Here is a 20,488-nt window from a genome sequence, read left to right as displayed (position 1 = left end):
TAATCCAGACATTTTGGTCTGTCTCTCATTCTTTTCTCTTGGTGTATAAGCTCCTCTTTCTTTCTCTTTCCCCTCCCTCCCACCATGGCGACTTCCCTGGCCGCCTTCTTTGGGACCAGTGAATTGCCCGAGAGCAGTTTCCCAATAAACCTGTCTTTAATATAATCTAATCTGGTTTAAATTGGCTCATTTCCCCGGCAACGGAGAAATAACCTATCACCTATAACATCATTGTGTTTTCTTGGTTTTGTTTGAAAACAGGAGCTCATTTAACCTGGCCCTGGCCTCCCAAGTAGTAGAATTGCAGACTTGAACTTTGGATTTTGTTGCTTCTATTTCTTTTTTTACGTGCATTGTATTCTTTTGCGTGTATGATAAATTTTCACCACGTTCACTCTATACCATACAGTTCTCGAGAGTGCCTCAGCCTTCCATAGGTTTGCATCGCCCTGCTTTTCCATCTCTATAGTATTAAGATCTTGACGAAAAGTGCGCCTTCTTCTAGTCGTGGACTAATTGCTCCTCAGGCCCAACGAACTGTGAGCTCCACGAGGAAAGATTATCCACCTCCCACAGTGATTCAGCCACTGTCGCCTCAGCACCACAGCGCCACCCTCTTTAAGCTTGTTGACTACCGGTTCCAGACTGAGCACATGCTAAGGGCCTAGTTTCTCAAAGTCCCCGCCCCCGACCCTCTTAGCCCCGCCCCTGGGCAACGACAAGCGGCCGGACCTACCTAAGGGCTTGAGCCCAGGCTTCCGCCCGCCCCTGGCCACATAGCCCCGCCCACTTGGCCCGCCCCCTCAAGGCCGGCTGCAGTGGGCCTTAAAGGCACGCAGCCGTAGCTTCCGGGTGGAAGCTGTTGCGCACCCCAGAGCTTGGAAACGCGTTAGTCCCTGTTTACCAGCCCGCCCGGCATGGCCCCCAAAGTCTCGGACTCTGTGGAACAGCTCCGCGCTGCCGGCAACCAGAACTTCCGCAATGGCCAGTACGGCGAGGCCTCCGCGCTGTACGAGCGCGCACTGCGGCTGCTGCAGGCGCGAGGTAGGAACCCGCCCCACGTTTCCCCCCGGGCCTGCGTCCTCTATCCGCATCCCCGCACCGGGCCTCACGTTGGCCCAGCCTTCCTGGTTCTTTTCTTCCCCGCATCCAACCGCCGCACCAGGCCCTCCCAGGGCTTGATCCCGCGCTTCCTTCCATCCCTGGCCGCGTAGGCACGACCCCGTCTATCACCACCTCCGTGAGGCCAGTCGGCTGCGGGCCTTAAGGGCACGCATCCGCTGCTTCCACCCGGAAGCTGTTGCGCACTGCTCAGCGGGGAACGCAGGTGGTCCCTGTTTGCCGGCCTCCCGGGATGGCCCCCAAACTCTCAGACTCTGTGGAAGAGCTCCGCGCTGCCGGCAACCAGAGTTTCCGCAACGGCCAGTACGCCGAGGCTTCGGCGCTGTACGAGCGCGCGCTGCGACTGCTGCAGGCGCGAGGTAGGAACCCTCCCCTCGTTTCCCCTCAGGGCCTGCAGGAGTCCTGCACCGGCTCGGCGCCCTGGACCTGGTGTTGATCCAGCCCTCTGGGTCTTTCTTTTCCCCGGCCATCTGCCTCACCAGCCACTCTCACCACGCTCCCGCATCTTCCCCACTTTAGCATCCTTCAAGAAACTTCACTTGGTTCTTTCTGCCTGCTTTTTTTGGGCTTGTATACTAAATTACCTGACCCTTGAGGTATAGCGAGCGCATGGTCCTCCCCTCATGTATTCATTTTACAATTCACTTGATGAGCACCTTTTGTATAGTGACTGAAATGTGGCGAGATGGGGTCCTTTCAAGGATAGAACTTCCTGAGGGCAGTTGTCTTATGTTTGTGAGTAAGTAAACGAGACCTCTGAGATTAGAACTATTAAGACAAAGTAATGCGATAGAGCTGGATCCTTTAGAAAGGAAGTCATGGACGACTTCTCAAGAGATATTTGAGATGTTGATGAGAAGCTCGGTGTCTAATGCATCCCAAGTGCATCAGATAGACTAAGCAGCATAAGCTATTAATGAGAATATTTAAGACATGAAGTAGACAAAACCTTATTGTGTTGGTGCTTTAAACCCTCCAAAGAGTCAGGATCTTATCCCCCTAATCGGAAGAGTTTTAAACAAAGGGAGAGCATATTATCAATGCTCCTAGCCTTTGTCCCGAAGTTCTGACTTGAGGACAGCCTTGAGTATCGTTTTCTTTTTTTTTTTTTTAAATATTTATTTATTTATTTTATGTATAAGTACACTATAACTGTCTTCAGACACACCAGAAGAGGTCATCAGATCTCATTACAGATGGTTGTGAGCCACCATGTGGTTGCTGGGATTTGAACTCAGGACCTCGGGAAGAGCAGTCAGTGCTCTTAACCACTGAGCCATCTCTCCAGCCCTTTTTGGTTCTTTTTTTGGGGGCTGGGGACCGAACCCAGGGCCTTGCGCTTCCTAGGTAAGCGCTCTACCACTGAGCTAAATCCCCAGCCCCGAGTATCGTTTTCTATAAGTCCTCATTCTCATTTTCCTGACCAGCATTCGTTGTGTGTTTATCTGGGTGCTTGATGTTATCTTTGTTTATCCTCACTATGACGAGTCAACTAGACACCTGTAGATGAGGAGTCCCAAAGAACTAATGGCCTTTCTAGGATTACACAATGAAGATGTTAGATCCAGAATTTGAATGTACATTTGTCGGATTTCTGAATCCATTTTCATTTGTAATCATGGGGTGGGGGTAGTGTGTGTGAAGTGGCATCCCCCTGTGGCTGGAGTTACAGGTGTTATGCGCTGCCTCATATGGCTACTGGGAGCTAAATTCTGGTCTTCTGCAAGATCAATAGATGCTTTAACCCCTCAGCCATCCCTCCAGCCCGAGTCCAATTTTTAATCATTCACTAGAGTAATTCATAAATCCTCCTTTTTAGAGTTTTTATGGGTTGAAGCCATGTATGCATGGGTACACACCCCGTTGTTCTCTCTGGAAATCTTAGGGCTCTTCTCCCTATGTTAGCCCCACTACTTGAAGTTGGTGAGAACACTGTGGTGGCTGTTACCTTCTCAGCCCCCCTCCCTGAGTAAAAGCCCAGAAAAGCTGTGCTTCAGTGTGGGTGTGTTCCGAGACCACTGGAATGGTTGCCCTGTTGTTTAAATTTACCAGATTTTATTTCTGTCCCTACTACTGATTTTCTGTGTGATTGTGTAGGTAATTCTCTTGACTTCTCAGATCTGTTTTCTTGGCCTTAGGAGGAGCACAGGGAAGCCTTGTAGAAGTCTGAGACTCGAAACCTTCAAATGTAAATGCACCCAAGTACTCAGAAGAGTTGAGTGGATTGTGTAGGACGGTCAACTGGAATGAAGTCCTGATGACCTTTCCATACTTGTGCCTTATGGCAAGGATTGTTCCATTTACCTCTGTAGTTTCTGGCCCAAGAGCAGAATGAATGGCTTATAAATACGTTTATTATTCATCGTTAGTGTTGAGTGAAAGCTATCAAGTGTCGCCATGGTATCATACTTCCTGAAACAAGTGCAGGAGGGTAGGCCGGGTGTTGTTCTTGGGAAACAACTTAGTGGTACCAAACCTTCCGTGTTAGTGAAGTGTGCTGAAATGGGCAGGGCTTGAGAATTTACACAGCAGCTTGAGGATTGTGCTGGCCTCCAGAGAAAAGGAGCACAGGGGTAAAGATGAGGATGAGTGGAGCTATAGCCATTTCAGAAGCAAAATGGAGGCCAGCTTCATTCATGTGGAGTGGCTTCCAGGCCCCATGGGGCTACCTAGTAGAAACCTTGCTCCCTAGTAAAGGAATGAATGAGTGAGGGTGTGCAGGTGCCCATTGTCATCCCGACACTCAGGAGGGTGAAGCAGGAAGGTTGTCGGAAGGTCAAGGCTAGCCTTCTCCACGTGGTAAGGTAGAAACCTGTCTGCTCCTGCCTCAGGACTGCTGAGGTTAAGACATGCCACCCTACCAGCAGTTTTTTGTTTTTTGGTTTTTTTTTTTTTAATAAAAAAGGAGGAGGGGGAAAAAGAAACACGGATGGCGTGAATCCTGTAGCTTCAGTACTTTGGGAGACTGAGGCGGGAAAATTGCTATTTCAAGGCCAACCTGGAAAAGGTAGTGAGACCTCACTCAAAGAAAGGTGTTGGAACAACTGATTTTGATAAAATGGTGGATACTGGATGTCATACAGTGTAATGTCTAAGTCAAATGTTTTAGTATACCAAGGAGTTACTTGGTCCGCCCTTTTTTTTTTTTTTAATATTCTGTGTTTTTTACTGTTTTGTGACCCATGATAGTGAGAAAAATATAGTTGAAAATATCTTTAAAATGAAAATCGGGGGTTAAAAGAAAGTACAAAATTAGAGAGAATTGGTGGAGGAGGAGGAGTTAGTACAATTAGAATACAGTTAATGAAATTCTCAAAAAAGTGAAAATCAGGGTCTACTCTGCAGATAAAGGCACTTGCTGAGTTCCTAGGCCCCTCATGGTGGAAGGAGAGAACTGACTCCCTCAAGTTGTCTTCTTACCTCCATTTGCATCCCTTCTTTATGTGTAAGCTTGTGCACACATGCACACACACACACACACACAGAGTAAATTTTAAGAGATGAAAATTGTTAGTCACCATGAGACGGGTAAGAACATTGACTTTAGAGAAATGACTAATGAATAACTCTTTCCTTGATTGAGGTGTCCATAGTCCTGGCAGACCTGGCTTGGTTCTACTTCTCTCCTAAAGGCTTTTCTGACAACTAACTGCTCTCTCGCTTGCATTTCCCTCTGATTCTGTGTTACCCCCTCGTTCAGGTATTTATTATTGTCCTTTTCCTTTTTCTTCCCCCTTTGAGTCGCCATGCTTGCTGTAGTAAGTTAGCCTTACATCTGAGTAATTAGAACATGGTTTTCTCTCCCGTGGAAGCCAGCTGCTTTACGTTTATCTTCTTATCTGGTACCAAGTTCAGTGCTAAAATGAGTGAGTGAGGATGGATGCTTGGTTGCCTGTGAATGGCACAAATCTAGACTTCCCCACTGTCGTGATAAGAATGGTAAATGTGTTATCCCACATGATGTATTCTCTTGGTTAGGCTACAAGACCGCTGCCTCTTCCAGAAGGCTAGAAAGCTCCAAGTATGAGGTGCGTCCCTGTGCCCTCTGACCTCTGTTTCCCAACTCATGCTCTTGCTCTTCTTGCCTCCACCTGGGCAGGTTCTGCAGACCCAGAAGAAGAGAGTGTTCTGTACTCCAACCGTGCAGCGTGCTACTTGAAGGATGGGAATTGCACAGACTGCATCAAAGATTGCACTTCGTAAGTGGCCCAGGGAGCCTCTGGAATATCTGAGGGTTATCGAAGAGTAAGCCAGACTTCTCCTTAGGAGAATCCCACCTTTCTTTTTTCAGATAGTAGAATGGTATCATCAGGCCTCTTAGACTGACAGGCTCTACTGGGTCCTTGTCTTTGGAATTTGGGCTCTGAGAATGATGTCTGATGGGAAGTTAGAAGTAGACTGTAACACCTCTGTGACTCTTGGCACATGAGGTGAGACACAGTCAGAGTAACTGACTTGCCCGGGTGTTTTCCTGGGATGATGGTGTGAGAAGTAAGAATAGAGGAAAGAAAAAAGGGGATAATACATGTTAACAGGTTGTCTACATAAGCAAAGAGATGGTGAGGCACACCTTTAATCCCAGGGTTCAGTAGGCAGAGGCAGGCAGATCCTTGTCAGATCAAGACTGACCTGTTCTGTGTAGTGAGTTCCAGACCAGCCAGGGCTACATAGTGAGACCCAGCCTCAGAAAAAGAGGGTACAGGGCAAAGAGAAAGGAAGAAAATGACAGTCTGTCAGTAATCAGCTGAGTGGTTTTTCCTGTCTCGTTCTTCCTGGCTCTAGCTTTGTTCATCATGCTAAACTAGCATACATCTGCTGACTGGGTCCTTTTGGCTAACCTTCAATCTGATGCTGTCTTACATGCATGGGAGGAATAGGGAGAGAGGCATGCTCATGGAGCCTGTGCCACTTTCTTTTCTCTTTCACAGAGTATTCACTCTGGTGCTAAGTTTACCCTTCTTCCCGGGGCAGAACTGAGGTGACAGAGACTGGGATTATAAAATGTCTGCCTGGGGTCCCGTAACTAGTGGTAGTGTGGATAGAATGCAGACTCCACCCTAGGCTTGTTTCTTACTTCTGCTGGACCAGTGTGGAAACATGGACACATGAAAACTGTGAGGTCCCTGTTCTTCCTTTGGGCAGGGGCAGAGGGTCACCTTTCCTTAGTGCTTCTCTGCCTTCTCTCCTTTCCCAGCTCAGTCTTAAGTTGAGAAGTCCCTACCTATTCTAGAGATGGCATCTTTCTACCAGAGAGTAATTCAGACATGCTGGCATCTCCAGATGGCTGCCTGGATCACTGTACTAACGTTAGGGAAGCCTGTTGGCCTACAGACAGATGACATTTTTTAACCTCCTGTTCTAGAGCACTGGCCTTGGTTCCCTTCAGCATCAAGCCCTTGCTGCGAAGAGCATCTGCATATGAAGCTCTGGAGAAGTACTCCCTGGCCTATGTCGACTATAAGACTGTGCTGCAGATCGACAACAGTGTGGCATCAGCCCTGGAAGGCATCAACAGGTAAACCTAGTGTGCTGAGGAATTTCCCCAGGGAACCAGTTCTGACAACTGTGTGTGAGCCTGTGTACATGTAGAAGCATGGGTTGATGTTGGCCATCTTCCTTTCTCACACATAACCTCAGTTTTTGACAGTCTCTCATTGAACACAAAGCACATCATTTTGGCTAAACTAAGTGGTCAGCAACCTCCAGAGAGCTTCCTATCTGCCTCTCTAGGGTTATTATACACCACTGTCAGGTGTAATCGTGCTCAGCTTTGTATCCAAGTGTTTGATACTCAGACTCAGGTCCTGATGCCTACATGGCAAGCATCTCTTTATCTCCATTGACTTAGGAAAGATTTGCTGGTTTATCTCTTCGTAGACAGGGCCTTGCTATGTATCTCTAGCTGTCCTGGAATTCACTCTGTAGACAAGGCTGGCCACAGAGACGTAGAAAACTTTTCTTTTTCCAACGTATCATTTTTATTGATTCTCTCAAGTTTTTACAACATGCACCCCTGACCACACTTACTTCCCAGTCCCTCCGTGTATGTTCCCTACTCCTGTGACTACCACCCCCCCCCAAAAAAAAAGTAAAAGAATTTAAAAGTAGAAAAAAGAAAATCCAGGGCTGGAGAGATGGCTCAGCAGTTAAGAGCACCGACTGCTCTTCCAGAGGTCCTGAGTTCAATTCCCAGCAACCACATGGTGGCTCACAACCATCTGTAAAGAGATCTGATGCCCATTTCTGTTGTGTCTGAAGACAGCTACAGTATGCTTATATATAATAAATAAATCTCTAAAAAAAAAAAAAAAAAGAAAGAAAGAAAGAAAGAAAAGAAAATCCAATTTGTGTTACCTATGTACTCACTGGAGTGTGGTCAGACTCTCAGTGGCCTGTCCCTGAGAGAACTGTTCTTCCCCTCCCACATCCCTGCCAAAGAGCTACACTTGAGCAGCCTTATCACACTTTTTAAGAGTTCTTTTTGGGGAGTTGGGCAGGGGTTGTCACAGAAGCCTTTTGTGTCCCTCCTCAACTGCAGTCCTTGATATCACAGCAAAAGAAGCTTCCTTGCCCTTTACAGTCAGTGGGAACACAGATCATGAACCAACTTGGAAAATTCGTTTTAGAAGCTTTTATTTTATGTATGTGGGTACACTGTAGCTGTCTTCAGACACTCCAGAAGAGGACATCAGATCCCGTTACAGATGGTTGTGGACCACCATGTGGTTGCTGGGATTGAACTCAGGACCTCTGGAAGAGCAGTCAGAGCTCTTAACCACTGAAAAACTCATGAATATGTTCAGCAAAGTATATAAGGAGATTCCCTGTCTTTAGCAAATTATGCAGTATGTTATTAGAGCTGAAGAGCTAACTCAGCAGTTATGAACACTTAGCACTTTTGCCAGGGACCTCAGTTCAGAATTCCCAGCATCTACATTGGGCAGCTCATAGCCACCTTTAACTGTAGCCCTAAAGTGACCTCCTCATACATTTATAGGCACTCAAGTGTGAAAACATCTTTCTGGTCTCTTGACTGGCTTTTCTCGTAGGTACCCTTGTTTGTGTAATCATGATCCCCTTCATGTGGGCGGCTACGAAGCCTCACCAAGCTAGCAGCATAACACGGTCTATGTTTGCTTTCTTGCTTTACTTCTGACGTCCATTTTCTCTGGGAGGTTTGTTGTCATTCACTAAAGGCTACCAGTTGTGTGCCAGCCTTTATACAAGAACCTGGGCTGCTGAGTGAGTGGAGCTCTTGCCCTTGCACGGCTCTTAGCCTCTGAGGGAGTAGCAGTCAGTGTCAGACAGGCTCAGTGTGGCAGTGCAGTGTTCAGTATTACATGAGAGCGGCTGGCACAGGTTCTTCCGGGACAGAAGAAAGGCACTCACCTGGCTGGGAAGAAGGGGCCATAAAGTGCTTTCATAGTGAAGTCACAAAATGAAGCTGAGAAAAGCAGTTCAGTGAGGTCAGAAGCAGATGGCAGTTCAAAATGCAGTTATGTCCTTAGGAAGGGACACAGGAGTGTATGTAGCTGTGGTGAGTAGTAAAGGTGTCCAAGAGCGTTTAATAAGTGAGCAGAGGTGAAGGAATTTCAGTCTGAAGTCACTTGGGAGAAATGATAAGGTGGGAAGGAAAGAGGCTGCCCAGGCGAGGTCCCTGAGTCTGGCTCTGTGACAGGAGAGAGGTGAGGCTGACAGCACAGCCTAAAGGACATGATAAAGCAGCTGTCTACATGGCATGCGCACTCAGGAAGCAGGAGGGGTCAGTGCCATTGCTCAGCTGCCTTCTACATTGTATGCAGACCAGTACCCACGCTCGGAATGAAGGGGTCTTCCCACCTCAGTTAACCTAGCAAGATAATCCCTCCCAGGCTTACCCAGACTACTGCTTGCTTGTTTGTTTGTTTGTTTGTTTGTTTGTTTGTTTGTTTGTTTGTTTTGGTAGTTCTGGATCTCATCAAGTTGATGGTTGAGGGGTTTGTTTTGGGTTTGTTTTTGCTTTTGTTATGAGTATTCTGCCTGCCTGTGTGCATATGTGCTATGCGCATTCCTGGTGCCCTCAGGTCAAAGGAGCATGTGGGATGCCCTGGAACTCGAATTAGAGATGCTTGAGAGGCACCATGTACATATGTGCATGTGAGAGGAACCACAGCCAAGTCCTCTGCAAGAATAGCAGGTGTTCTTAGACGCCGAGCTCTCTCCAAGACCCAGTAATTAGGATCCATCATCAAACACGCAGGCAGGTAGCATTTTGGGGGTGGGTAATAAGGAAGAATGCTTTGGAAAAATGTTAGGGAATTGGATTGGAATAGCTGGGCCAGGCAGGCAAACCTCTCCAAAGCCTGTGAACGTGTTGTAGTTGCAGTCTGTGTGGTTTTTATTGTTGTAACATGGGAACGTGGCTGTAGACGCTTCATTCACTCACGTAGTGCATGCTTGCTGGGCCACACCACATGAAGAACTAGGTGCTGGAACTCCATTGACAGCATGGACACAGGGGCTCAGCACTGTTTTAGGCTGAGAAGTGAATAAGGAGGAGCTAGCAAGATCTACTGGGAGGAGTGGAAAACGGAAGACATGGAGTAACAGAGGAAGGGAGTGTACATAGGGTCAGCAGTGCAGGGAATCAAACCTAGCGCATTGCACATGCTAGGCAAACACCGTCATTGAGCCACACAGCCACCCCAAGGTCAGGAGTGGATGTGACACAAAATAAAAATGCAGAGGAAGGAGACTACCAGAGTTCACAGGCCACATTAGCCCACAAGTGGGACCTGCTAAGGTTTTAAGATTGCTGAATGGGCTAAGATTGACTTAAAATGAACAGTGAGCAAATGACAAGCGTTTGCATGCTTGACCTGGTTTTATTGAGAAAAATGTATTTTTTTTTTTTAAAGATTTATTCATTTATTATATATAAGTACACTGTAGTTGTCTTCAGATACACCAGAAGAGGGCACCGGATCTCTTTACAGATGGTTGTGAGCCACCATGTGGTTGCTGGGAATTGAACTCATGACCTCTGGAAGAGCAGTCGGGTGCTCTTAACCGCTGAGCCATCTCTCCAGCCCTGAGAAAATGTATTCTTGAAAGTGGAAATTCTTCTTGAAGGTGCAAAGTTCATTTTTAACCAGTAACAGAGCACCTTAAAATTCACATGTAGCAGCCACGCTAAGGGAGATTTCCCCATGGCGTTGGGCCTGAGAAAGAGTTGGTAAACAGCAGACTCCCGTGCCTCTATTAGAGCTTGTGGGAAATACAAGTGGTAGGGTCCGGGGATGTTCTGACCTTGTAAAGGAATCTCCACTCCTTGGGAGTGAAAGAGGAGCAGCGTGACCTGGCCACACACCTGTAAGTCATCCTTGCCTTCCAGAATAACCAGAGCTCTCATGGACTCCCTTGGACCTGAGTGGCGCCTCAAGCTGCCCCCTATCCCTGTGGTGCCTGTGTCAGCCCAGAAGAGATGGAGTTCCTTGCCTTCGGAGAACCACAAAGAGACAGCTAAAAGCAAATCCAAAGAAACCACAGCTACGAAGAACAGAGGTGAGCCTGCCTGGTCTAAGTTTAGAGCAGACTTCCAGAAACTGACCTCATTCCTCATTTGTCTCCCAATGGGGATAAACGGAGTGAAAACCATTAAAAGGTCTCAGCGTCTTAGACGTTGTCTCCATGACTGACTGACTGTGCAGTGACATCATCAGTGTAAGGCATCCGTTCTCACGGGGTGTAAATCTCCCAACCTGGCACACAGGTACAAGTCTAGCTCTTGTTGCTTACAGTGCTTTTGAGTGCAAAACCAGAAACTTCCAATATGGTAAAATATAAAGGAAATGTATTGGCTCACAATTACATGTGTTGTGCCAGAAACCCCATCCACCCCTCCACTCATTAGTTGAATTAAAGTGTCTCCCCCAGCCCTATATCTTAGTTTGTATTTTCCCAGTGTCGTGTTGTAATTGGTCACAGACTCCTATGACCATAAAATGACATTCGTAACTGTCAGCCCCCCTCTCCCTGGAACCATCCACCCATCCCCATAACTAGAAAGACATACTTGGATAGAGACCGCATGTCCTGGGTGACTGGAGAAGGGTGAGTAAGAGCAGAGCAGAGCCAGGCAAGCACAGCAGGAGACCATGTGCTGGGAAACTCACTGATGTTCCAGGAGAACTGACCTGGGGAGCAAGCATCAGTCAGGACAGGGAAGTGCAGAAGGGGCCATGGGTAGAGCTTTCATCTATCTGAGTGAGACTTAGATAGTGAAAGGGGGCACTCATCACTCATTTTGGCAGGGAAATACCTATGTAGCCTGGTCGTCCTTCTTCCTTAGAAGGAGATTGCAGCATGCTAATAAACCAGATGGCTCAAGGTGCCTGGCTTCTTTTGTTCTTTGAAGTGACTGAGCCATGTGTTAACAGCTCTGCGCTCACCAGTGGAGCACAGAGGACAGGACTGGACCCTGAGGGACTTCCTGGTCTAATGAGCAACTGGATCATGGAGACAGTGATTTAGAAAATATGGAGGAAAAGCAAGTGCTGTGGAATTGTTGATGTTTGGGAAGTTTAAACACTGGGTGGGTGACAACAGTAACGCCTTGCCTGGCCCTTAAAGGGAGGGAACATGGAGGCAGAGACAGTAGGAAGGAGCTGGAGAGGGAGCTGCATGGTAGATGGGACTACAGAGAGGGACGCTGCAGAGCCACGTGGAGCTGAGTGCATACATCACCTCGGGGCTGCCCCAGGACTCACGCTCCTGTGCGTAGGACTGTTCACTGCAAAGCGTTGTATAATAACAAAACAAAACTAGAAATTACCCAGGTCACCACAAACAGGACAGGGGACAAATCTCTCCTGGAGTCTTGGAAGTGAGTGTATCAACTACAGGTCCATATATGTTCACACAGACAAATCTCAGAAGTAGAGCATTGAGAGGAAAGCAACCAGGCCGTGAAAGACTGTATCAGGGACTTATTTCTTTAAATGAGGTTCCATGGCAAGTGGCTTTTAGATGTTGTATCCATAGCTTAGATTGGATTAGATTAGATTAGGGTAAGCTGTCTTAAGGGAATGAGAAATTCTCATTTCTTCCAGCAGTGGGTGTGCTAGGGAGTTTCCTAAACGGGATGAGTTGGCACGCTGACTTTGTTCCTGCAACCTTACCCTGGTTGTAAACATTGAGTGTTTCACCAGGATAGTTTTTAAGATTAGAAAGTGGTGCTGTGGGACCAAGACAGACAATTGGAGCCACACAGTGAAGGACCTGAAAACACTGTTGGTTGGCAGCTTGGCCCTTGCTCTCTGTTCCTCTCCCCTTAAGGGCTGGAGAAACACTGCATGTTGCAGGTAAAAGGAGAAACGCACAGGGCGAGCACAAAACAGAACAAGCCCTCTGAAGCCCAGAAGCCAAGGCTTCCTGTACTAAGCCTCTCCTCAGGAAGTTTGTAGGCTGCTCTCCACCTGTGTATTTCCTCAGGTCTGACACTAACTTAGCCCTTTGCACTGGGAAGAAAACCAAGGTACAGAAATTAAGCAGGTCATTCCAGCTACCAGTGGCAGTACCATGAGGAAAGCTGGCTTGCTTTTAATCACATATGTAATATGCATGTGTAAGTGTGTTTATAAGCCTCCATCCTCTTCTAATTAAAAACTCTAACTGACTAGAAGCCATTAATTAAGGGACTCAGTAGTCAGGAGAGCTCCACAGCCGCCCGGGCAGTCCCTGACTTGGAAGGGATGATGCTGAGGAGATCTCACTGATCTCGTGCGAGCACCTGACCCACGGTTTTTTCCTCTTCTGAATTTGTGTCTAGTGCCTTCTGCTGGGGATGTGGAGAGAGCCAGAGTTCTGAAGGAAGAAGGCAATGAGCTTGTAAAGAAAGGCAACCATAAGAAAGCTATTGAGAAGTACAGTGAAAGCCTCTTGTTTAGTAGCCTGGAATCTGCCACATACAGCAACAGGTATCTTTTGCGCAGCTGCTGGCCTCGGGGATGTCAGAACATTTGACTCTGAAGGCTGGGATGTAGCTCAGTGGGAGAACACTTGCCTACCATGGGCCCTGGGGGTTGGGGTGTAGCTCAGTGTACCTCCTTGCCTACACAGATTCCTGATTATGGAGGGGCTCGGGTCCTTTTCAGATAGTCGTGTGCATTCCCACCTACCCAAGGACTGCAACAAGTTTTAAAGGGGTAGAGACTGAAAGAGATGCTAATGGCGGTAGTCATCATTGTCTAGAATTCTATCCTAGACATTTAAGCTTGCAGTCCATCCTGTGGCTGCTTTAACTCACCTATTTCTGACAGTTGTGGCCAGTGAGTGGAGTTAAGGTTAGGTACAGGTCTGGCTATCTGGCTGAGTACAGACCTGTGGGCCTGTAGCCAGCTCTGCTGTTGGGAAACCCTGAGAATAAAGGCACAGGAGCCAGGGCACCATCTGTGTTGTGCGGAACCCTCTGCTCTACACTGATGCTCAGAAGTGTAGGTGATAGAGAGCAAATATTACTGGTTCTTAAAGTTGAGAAAGGCAAGGTGCTTTCTAAGCTCTGACCAGCCATTAAAATGGTGCTAACAGAACCAGAATCTGCTCCTGTGTAATTGGGTAGTTTATTGTCAGAAGCTTGCCAGTCCACAAGAGACTGTGTGTCTGTCTAATCCACCACTTGGTACCCACATACACTTAGTAGTCTAGTTAGATCACCTTTAAGCTGGAGAGAGAGCTGAGAAGTAAAGAGCATTTGCCACTCATGTATGGACCCAGCACCATATTAAGCAGTTAACCCTTGTAGCTTCCATTCCTGAAGACCCAGTGCCCCCTTCTGGTCTCTCCAGACACTGCCTGTACACAAGTAGTGCGCTTAAACACACGCGGGCACACATAAACAATACATCTTTTCAAAAACTTGTGATCTGATAGAAGTTCATTGTTCCTTAATAAAAACTTTTAAGATAAAATGTGTTTCAGGCCAGTGAGATGACTTACCACTCAAGTCTGGCAACAACCTGAGCCCACATTTAATAAAGGTGGGAAGGAGTACCTGATACACAGAGCTGCTGTACTTACCTTGGCCTGTGCACCCACAGAACACATCACACACTTAGACAGCGGGGTTTTAATTGAAGGGAACTTAAAAGTAGAGCACGCATCAGATGTAATGAGGTGATTTGGTCCACATTCTGAAAAATCCTCAGGCAGGGTCCAAGGCAACTTCTTCAATGAGCTATGGGAACTGTGTTCACAGGAGGTGATACTAGTGAATTCTGCTCACTTAAGTTTGGTTTTGTTTCTTAAGAGTTAAAAAGAAGGACTGGAGAGGTGGCTTAGCAGTTAAGAGAGCACTGACTGCTCTTCCAGAGGTCCTGAGTTCAACTCCCAGAAACCACATGGTGGCTCACAACCATCTGTAATGGGATCTGATGCCCTCTCTGGTGTGTCTGAAGACAGCGGCAGTGTACTCACGTACATTAAGTAAATCTTTAAAAAAGAGAGAGAGAGATAAAAAGAGAACTTTTAGTTTTAAATTTTAGATAAACCTTGGGCCGTGGTTTTCCGAGCTGATTGGACCAGGGTACCTCCTTTTGTTAGGCTAACTTGTATAGGAAGCCTGTGGCCTCTCCATGTTTGCGACATCAGTCCTTTCCTGTCCCTGAGCTCCTTGACCTTAGTGCTGCTAGACACCCATTAGCCTATATTTCTAAGAAAGTACCTTTTTCTTACCTTGGAAGAATGCTTGTTTGAGCACTGCTCTGTGAGCAGACATATCTGGGCCACAGTTACTCCCCCTCCTGCTCATTTAAACTGCGGTCTCTTGGGTGGGATGGGGTCTGTGAGGAGAGTGCAGTGCTGGGCATCGCACCGAGGGCCTCATGCATGCTAGGCAGGCCCTCCACTGCTGACCTGCACGCCCAGCCTGAGTGAGATGTGTGTCTGTGTTTGTTTTTAAGTCATGATGATTCCAGAGTTTGTCAGAAAAAAAATTAAGACTGCACAGCATTTAGTTTATAATAAAGTGGGGAGAAAAGATGTCGCTCAGTAAATAACATTGTGTTGGTGGGGCAAAAGTTAAGTACCAATTCTTCCTCTCTTCCTTCTAAAGTAAACTCCTAGAAGAGTTCAACTTCAAATGTAAAACCAAACAATTAGAGAACATTTGAGCTGATTGCCACACAGTGTGGAAGGAAACCCTATAGAAGTTATTAAGGATAAGTTGGATAACTTTGGTTCTGTAATGTTAAATGCCTTGTGAAAGAGGCCCAGCGTTTCATGTTTGTGTGAACTAAGGACCGGAGGGAGCTAAAGTACTTTGGCTCCCATCGCCTTCCGTCCTAACAGACATTAAGGCTTGAGACCCAGGAGTGATAAAATTCTAGGGGAAGAGACTCTTGGTAAGTTCTTCAGAGTGCCTGGCACTACAGTTGGAATCCGAGCTGTCAGGATCGCTTGGCCGTCCCTGCAGCGGTCTGGACTGCACACACTGCAAACCGTGAAAATGGATGCAGGGCGGGAGTTGCTAAAGCACACGATGCCGTGTCCATCTAGCCAGTGCTCTCATCCACTCAGCAGTGAGGGACGATGAGTGGGCGGAGCCGAAAGGCGTCCTCTAGTCTGCAGACTTAAATGATGTTAAACCACGGGGTATTTCCCACATTTTATTATAAGGAATTTCAAAGTCTCAAGAACACCCATCTATCCACCATCAGATTCTCCAGTAGTTACATGATGCTGGGGACCCTATCCATGCTTAACATAGACCTCCATCTTATTGGTGATGTGTTCCCAAGTGATTGCTTAAATCTGTACACTCCACCCCTGAGATGTCCGCATGCTTAGTGCTAACTAGTATTTAATACTCGTGCATTTGACTTTTTTCCATCTGTTGAGGGGAAGGTTTTGGGAAACTTGTTTGCTTAAAGAACCTGATACAGGATGGTGAGTGTCAGTGTGGTGCTGGGTCAGGCTCTAGGTTTGTGCAGACTCACTGCCCCTCACTGACGCTACCCCCTTGAGCAAGTCCCTTGACTCCAGAGCCAACTGTGGAAAGCTTCTCATAGCCTTTGCATCTGCAGAAAAGGGTAGGGAATTGAAGAATAGCTCATCAGAGGACTGACTGCTCCAGGGGACCAGTTCCAGTTCTCAGTACTGACGTGATGGTTCAGAGGCTCCAACACCTTCTGTCCTCCACGGGCATCAGCACATGTGGTGGTCACATGCTCACAAGGTGTCAAGAGCAGGGCTAGAACTGAGACCATTGAGGTAGAGAGCAACAGCGCAGAGCGGGTGTTTAGCAGACCAGGTCAGTCCCCAGCTGCCTCCAGCTTTCTTGGGGGGAATCCACAAGTCACTGAGCTTCTGCAATGGTCTTTCTGCATCAGAGCGCTATGTCATCTGGTCCTGAAGCAGTACAAGGAGGCAGAGAAGGACTGCACAGAAGCCCTCAAGCTGGATGGGAAGAATGTAAAGGCCTTTTACAGACGCGCTCAAGCCTACAAGGCACTCAAGGTAAAGACTCCCACCCAGACGCCAGGCACAGCCAGAGGTTTATGTGGGTGCTGGCTCCCGGTTTAGCACATGAAGCAGCACTTCTGTGTTCTTCTCCCAAGCCCTAGGAAAGCTCTGTTCTCCTACGTCAGCAGCTGTCCTCACACGCCCTGGTTCTCTAGGTTCCCTCCCCAACTCTGTTTCTCTCACAGGACTATAAATCCAGCCTTGCGGATATCAGCAGCCTTCTACAGATTGAACCCAGGAATGGCCCTGCACATAAGCTACGGCAGGAGGTTAACCAGAACATGAACTAAAACCATGAGAGAGCAACAGGAACCCTGAACTTGACCTTCCCAGAGAAGCTAGGACCTCCCCTGCATCTGCCCCTGATACCCAGCATGCCGCCAAGGGAGTGCAAAATCAACCCCACTTTGACTCCTTGGAGAGGTAGCAGCCTTCCACTGAGAAGTTTTGCTTGTTCAGATTAAGTCCATTACAGACAAGCACAGGACTCTTTCTCTTTTTTTCTAGAAAGGTCCCCATTAGAGTTTTAAAAAGTGTGAAGCCACAGCCCTGGCCTCATCCGCTTGCTTCTGCCTGGCCCTTGTTAACAAAGTACTTGGCAATTGTCCCAGACCCAGATGTGCCTCAGACTGAGTGCCCTGTGGCTTCCCAGACACCATGCCTCTGCAGTTCACCTGAGCTGGGAGAGTAGTGTTTGTTGACAGGCTAAAGTGCTTGCTCCCTACACCCACGCAGCCTGTTGAGCTGGTTCTCCAAGGCTGCCATCTCCCCAAGGGTACAGCTGCTATCTGCACCCTGTCCTTGGCACAGTGTCCTGTGTTGAGCCCCAGTGCCTTTAGTCCAGGCCCTTTGTGGGAAGGCAGAGCCTAACCCTTGGAGGCTCTGTGCTGTTGCCTTCTGTATGAGCTACCTACGATGTTCAAAGAGCCCATATTCCTCCTGGGATGGGGAGCGAGGCCTCCTTGAGATTAGTGTCCCTCCAGTCTGAGCAGGAACTTAACCCTTTCCCCCAACAGCAGCCCCTCAGGCTTCTTTGTTTTGTTTTGTTAATATGTTGAAGTTAATTGAACTGATTTTATTGAAGTGTGTGTGTTGTGGTTGCATTAAAAGGTTTTCTTCTGTACAGCCTGCTCTTGGTATTTATGCCTTCTCAGACTTGCACCTGACACTTGGTCGTGGTAACAGTTGACTGTGACACATAAGACAGAAAGCAAAGGCACGTAGATCTTACGCATACTTTCTGAGTTTCAGCCCTGTAAAAGAAATGTTAAGTTTTTAGATACTTTATTTCCCGAATAAGATATAAAATGATCTATGAAAGAAACAGCTGGAGCTAGAGAGATGGCTCAACAGTTAAGAGCACTGCCTGCTCTACCAGAGGCCCTGAGTTCAATTCCCAGCAACCACATGGTGGCTCACAACCTCTGTAATGAGATCTGATGCCTTCGTCTGATGTGTCTGAAGACAGCTACAGTGTACTCATATATAATAAATAAATAAATCTTTAAAAGAAAAAGAAACAGCTACTGGTTCTTAGACATTGATCTATTTATTAAACGAGCTTTTTGAACATCCCAAGCCTTGTGTATAGTCCAAGGGAAGTGGGATAACTATATACACTCCCTGCTCTCTCTGAGAAATGGCCCAATGAAAAGACAAGGATTTAATCAGATAATTAAGTGTGAAACCCTGGTTTAGGCATAATGAAGGAATATTTAGCAGTCAGATGTCTTGTCTCCTCCATGAAGTTTGTACAATGGAAGGGTAAAGGTCCCCTAGAAAGGAGAGGTTAAACTGAATTCACAAGAGAAACCTAAGAGCTGGGGGTGTATGTAGCTCAGTGGTAGAGCATTTGCCTAGCATGCAGAAGGCCCTGGGTTCAAGCCCCTGCACCACAAAAAGTAAAGGGAAAAGCTGCTAACTGTGGAAATGAGTAGAAAGGGTCCTCAGAAGGTACCCATAGTTAGTTCGCGAGCTACACAGAACCTGTCTCAAAACCCATGCCCATCCGGTAACCATAAGGTACCGCTCCTTAGCTATCTGACCATTTGAATCTCAAGGAAGCATTTGCTACAGACACCTGCCAGCATGTCTGTTCTGGCAGCATTCACAAGCCAAGGCAAGGCATAAATAACCAGCAGCAGTCAAATGGATAATATATACACATGAGGTCCAAGGATCAAATTCAGGTCACCAGGCCTCTGTGGCAAGCACCATCACCTGGTGGATTGTCTCTGTGGCCCACACAGAGTTTTAATCAGCCATAAAGAAGGAAATCCTGGGGTTGGGGATTTAGCTCAGTGGTAGAGCACTTGCCTAGCAAACGCCAGGCCCTGGGTTCGGTCCCCAGCTCCGAAAAAAAAGAAAAAAAAAAAAGGAATCCTTTGCAGGAAAATGGATGGAGCTGGAGGTCATGTTAAGCAATTAAGCCAGATTGACAGACTAATACTGCATGTTTTCTTATATGTGGAGGGTGTGTGTGTACGCGTGCACATAAGAGAAATTTGGGACAAGGAGGGCATAGTGAGGGTGTAAACTAGAGCACAGTGCATGCTGTACGTAGTATGTGATGATGAAACATTCTGTATGATAAATACATGCTGACAATAACAAGAAGAATATTCTTAAGGTAATATTAATAGCTAAAAGGTGGGAGGTGGGCCAAGCAGAGCGTGTGCTCCCTAATTGGCAGCGGTCACTAAGGGAGGACTAATGAACTACAGTTCACATTGGCAAAGTTTTCAATCCTGGGAGAGGCTGCAAGTTACATTGTTTATAGCGTAAGGAAACAGTGAGGTACCAGGCTTAACATAAGAGAGCAGATCTTTCCTTCGGATTTCTTGGAGGAAAGAAACAACCAATACAGTGAAACCCTGGGGGATGTCGCCAGAGTCCAGCTGAGCTCAGGCCAGGATGGCAATGAAGGATTTCCAGAGTGGAAGATGAGGGGAAGGGAAGGGAACATGCGTGGAGAGACCTCAGCCTTGAAATAGAACATGGGTGGGAGGCTTTCTTGATAACACTCAAGACAAAACCAGAGGGGCAGGACACTCTGAGCCACAAACTTGACTTTTGTTGTGGATTGGACTTGGTACTGATGGTCCAGGAACTCAGGGTAAGTAGGGTATAAGGTCTGTGGCGCTTCCAAAGTGAACAGAGCTGAAGAACAAAGAAACCAGAATCTTCAAGAAAGATTTGAAAATGGGATTGTGACTTCGATGTGCAGTAGCAGAATGTGGAGAGAAAAAAGAGGAATGAGACTCAGGAATGAGGCTCAGGCCTGAGGAAGTGCCAGCATTGAGCATCTGGAGGCCATCCAGAGAGTGGCTTGGAGGGTAAGGGGAATTCAAAATGGCCTTCACTGGGGGAGAACAATGAGACAGAATGACGGGACCCTTTTGGATTTGTCCCAATGGACTTGCGACATTGACAGTGAACAAATGTATCTTCACTACTCTTTGGTCACATGGTTATAGGGAAGGCATACTGTACACCTTGAGGTGAACACTGATTGCCTGGAAGAACTTGGGAGCTCCCTATTTAGGGATGGAGACCCTCCCCAGAGAAAGTACTCTAGTCCATGTCTACAGAGTTCTTAACTGCATTACATATTTGGTCACCTGGGGCCCACAGGTGCGGCTGCCTTCTGTGTTCTCACCTGGCCTGCAGAAATGACACGTACTTCATATATGGCTGCCTTACCCTTTGGTCCATTTTCTCAGTCCATTGCATGATGGGACCCATTTAACCGTCTGCTGCTGATGGCCAGTTTGTAGTTTGGAGCCGTTACATGCCTAAGCTCAGCTCCCCGTAGGTTTCCTGTTGCATGAACACTTTCTGTGTCCTTCAGCACCTGCTTGGGATTCTG

The 20,488-nt window shown here is 47.2% G+C and overlaps 2 protein-coding genes across 5 annotated transcripts in view; one reads left to right on the top strand and one right to left on the bottom strand.

Annotated features, from left to right (window-relative positions):
- Stk4 (serine/threonine kinase 4) overlaps positions 1 to 1,244 on the bottom strand; it is an 81,898-nt gene extending 80,654 nt beyond the window's left edge. Inside the window, exon 1 of the mRNA XM_039105129.2 lies at positions 1,113 to 1,244. The gene's annotated coding sequence lies outside the window, so the exon portion shown is untranslated. The remainder of the gene's footprint in view (positions 1 to 1,112) is intronic.
- Positions 793 to 17,745, top strand: Tomm34 (translocase of outer mitochondrial membrane 34). Of its 4 annotated transcripts, none has more exon segments than NM_001044244.2 (7): positions 899 to 1,044; positions 5,222 to 5,321; positions 6,485 to 6,637; positions 10,496 to 10,665; positions 12,932 to 13,079; positions 16,488 to 16,614; positions 16,806 to 17,745. In NM_001044244.2, coding segments are annotated over 7 exon segments (930 nt in total). In that variant the 5' UTR covers positions 899 to 917; the 3' UTR covers positions 16,911 to 17,745.
- The last annotated feature ends 2,743 nt before the right edge of the window (positions 17,746 to 20,488 follow it).

The sequence above is a fragment of the Rattus norvegicus genome, chromosome 3 (genome assembly GCF_036323735.1).
Source record: "Rattus norvegicus strain BN/NHsdMcwi chromosome 3, GRCr8, whole genome shotgun sequence".
In the NCBI taxonomy this organism is placed as follows: Eukaryota; Metazoa; Chordata; class Mammalia; order Rodentia; family Muridae; genus Rattus; species Rattus norvegicus.
The sequence above is the reverse complement of the archived record's forward strand: the minus strand, read 5'-3'. Positions and strand labels throughout refer to the sequence as shown.

What these genes read in the sequence shown, in the direction of transcription:
- Tomm34 (XM_006235585.5), top strand. Translation starts at nt 1,355, where the DNA reads ATGGCCCCCAAACTCTCAGACTCTGTGGAAGAGCTCCGCGCTGCCGGC. An exon ending in TGCATCAAAGATTGCACTTC is followed by an intron (nt 5,322 to 6,484) that starts GTAAGTGGCCCA and finishes CTCCTGTTCTAG; the next exon opens with AGCACTGGCCTTGGTTCCCT. An exon ending in TCTGCCACATACAGCAACAG is followed by an intron (nt 13,080 to 16,487) that starts GTATCTTTTGCG and finishes TTTCTGCATCAG; the next exon opens with AGCGCTATGTCATCTGGTCC.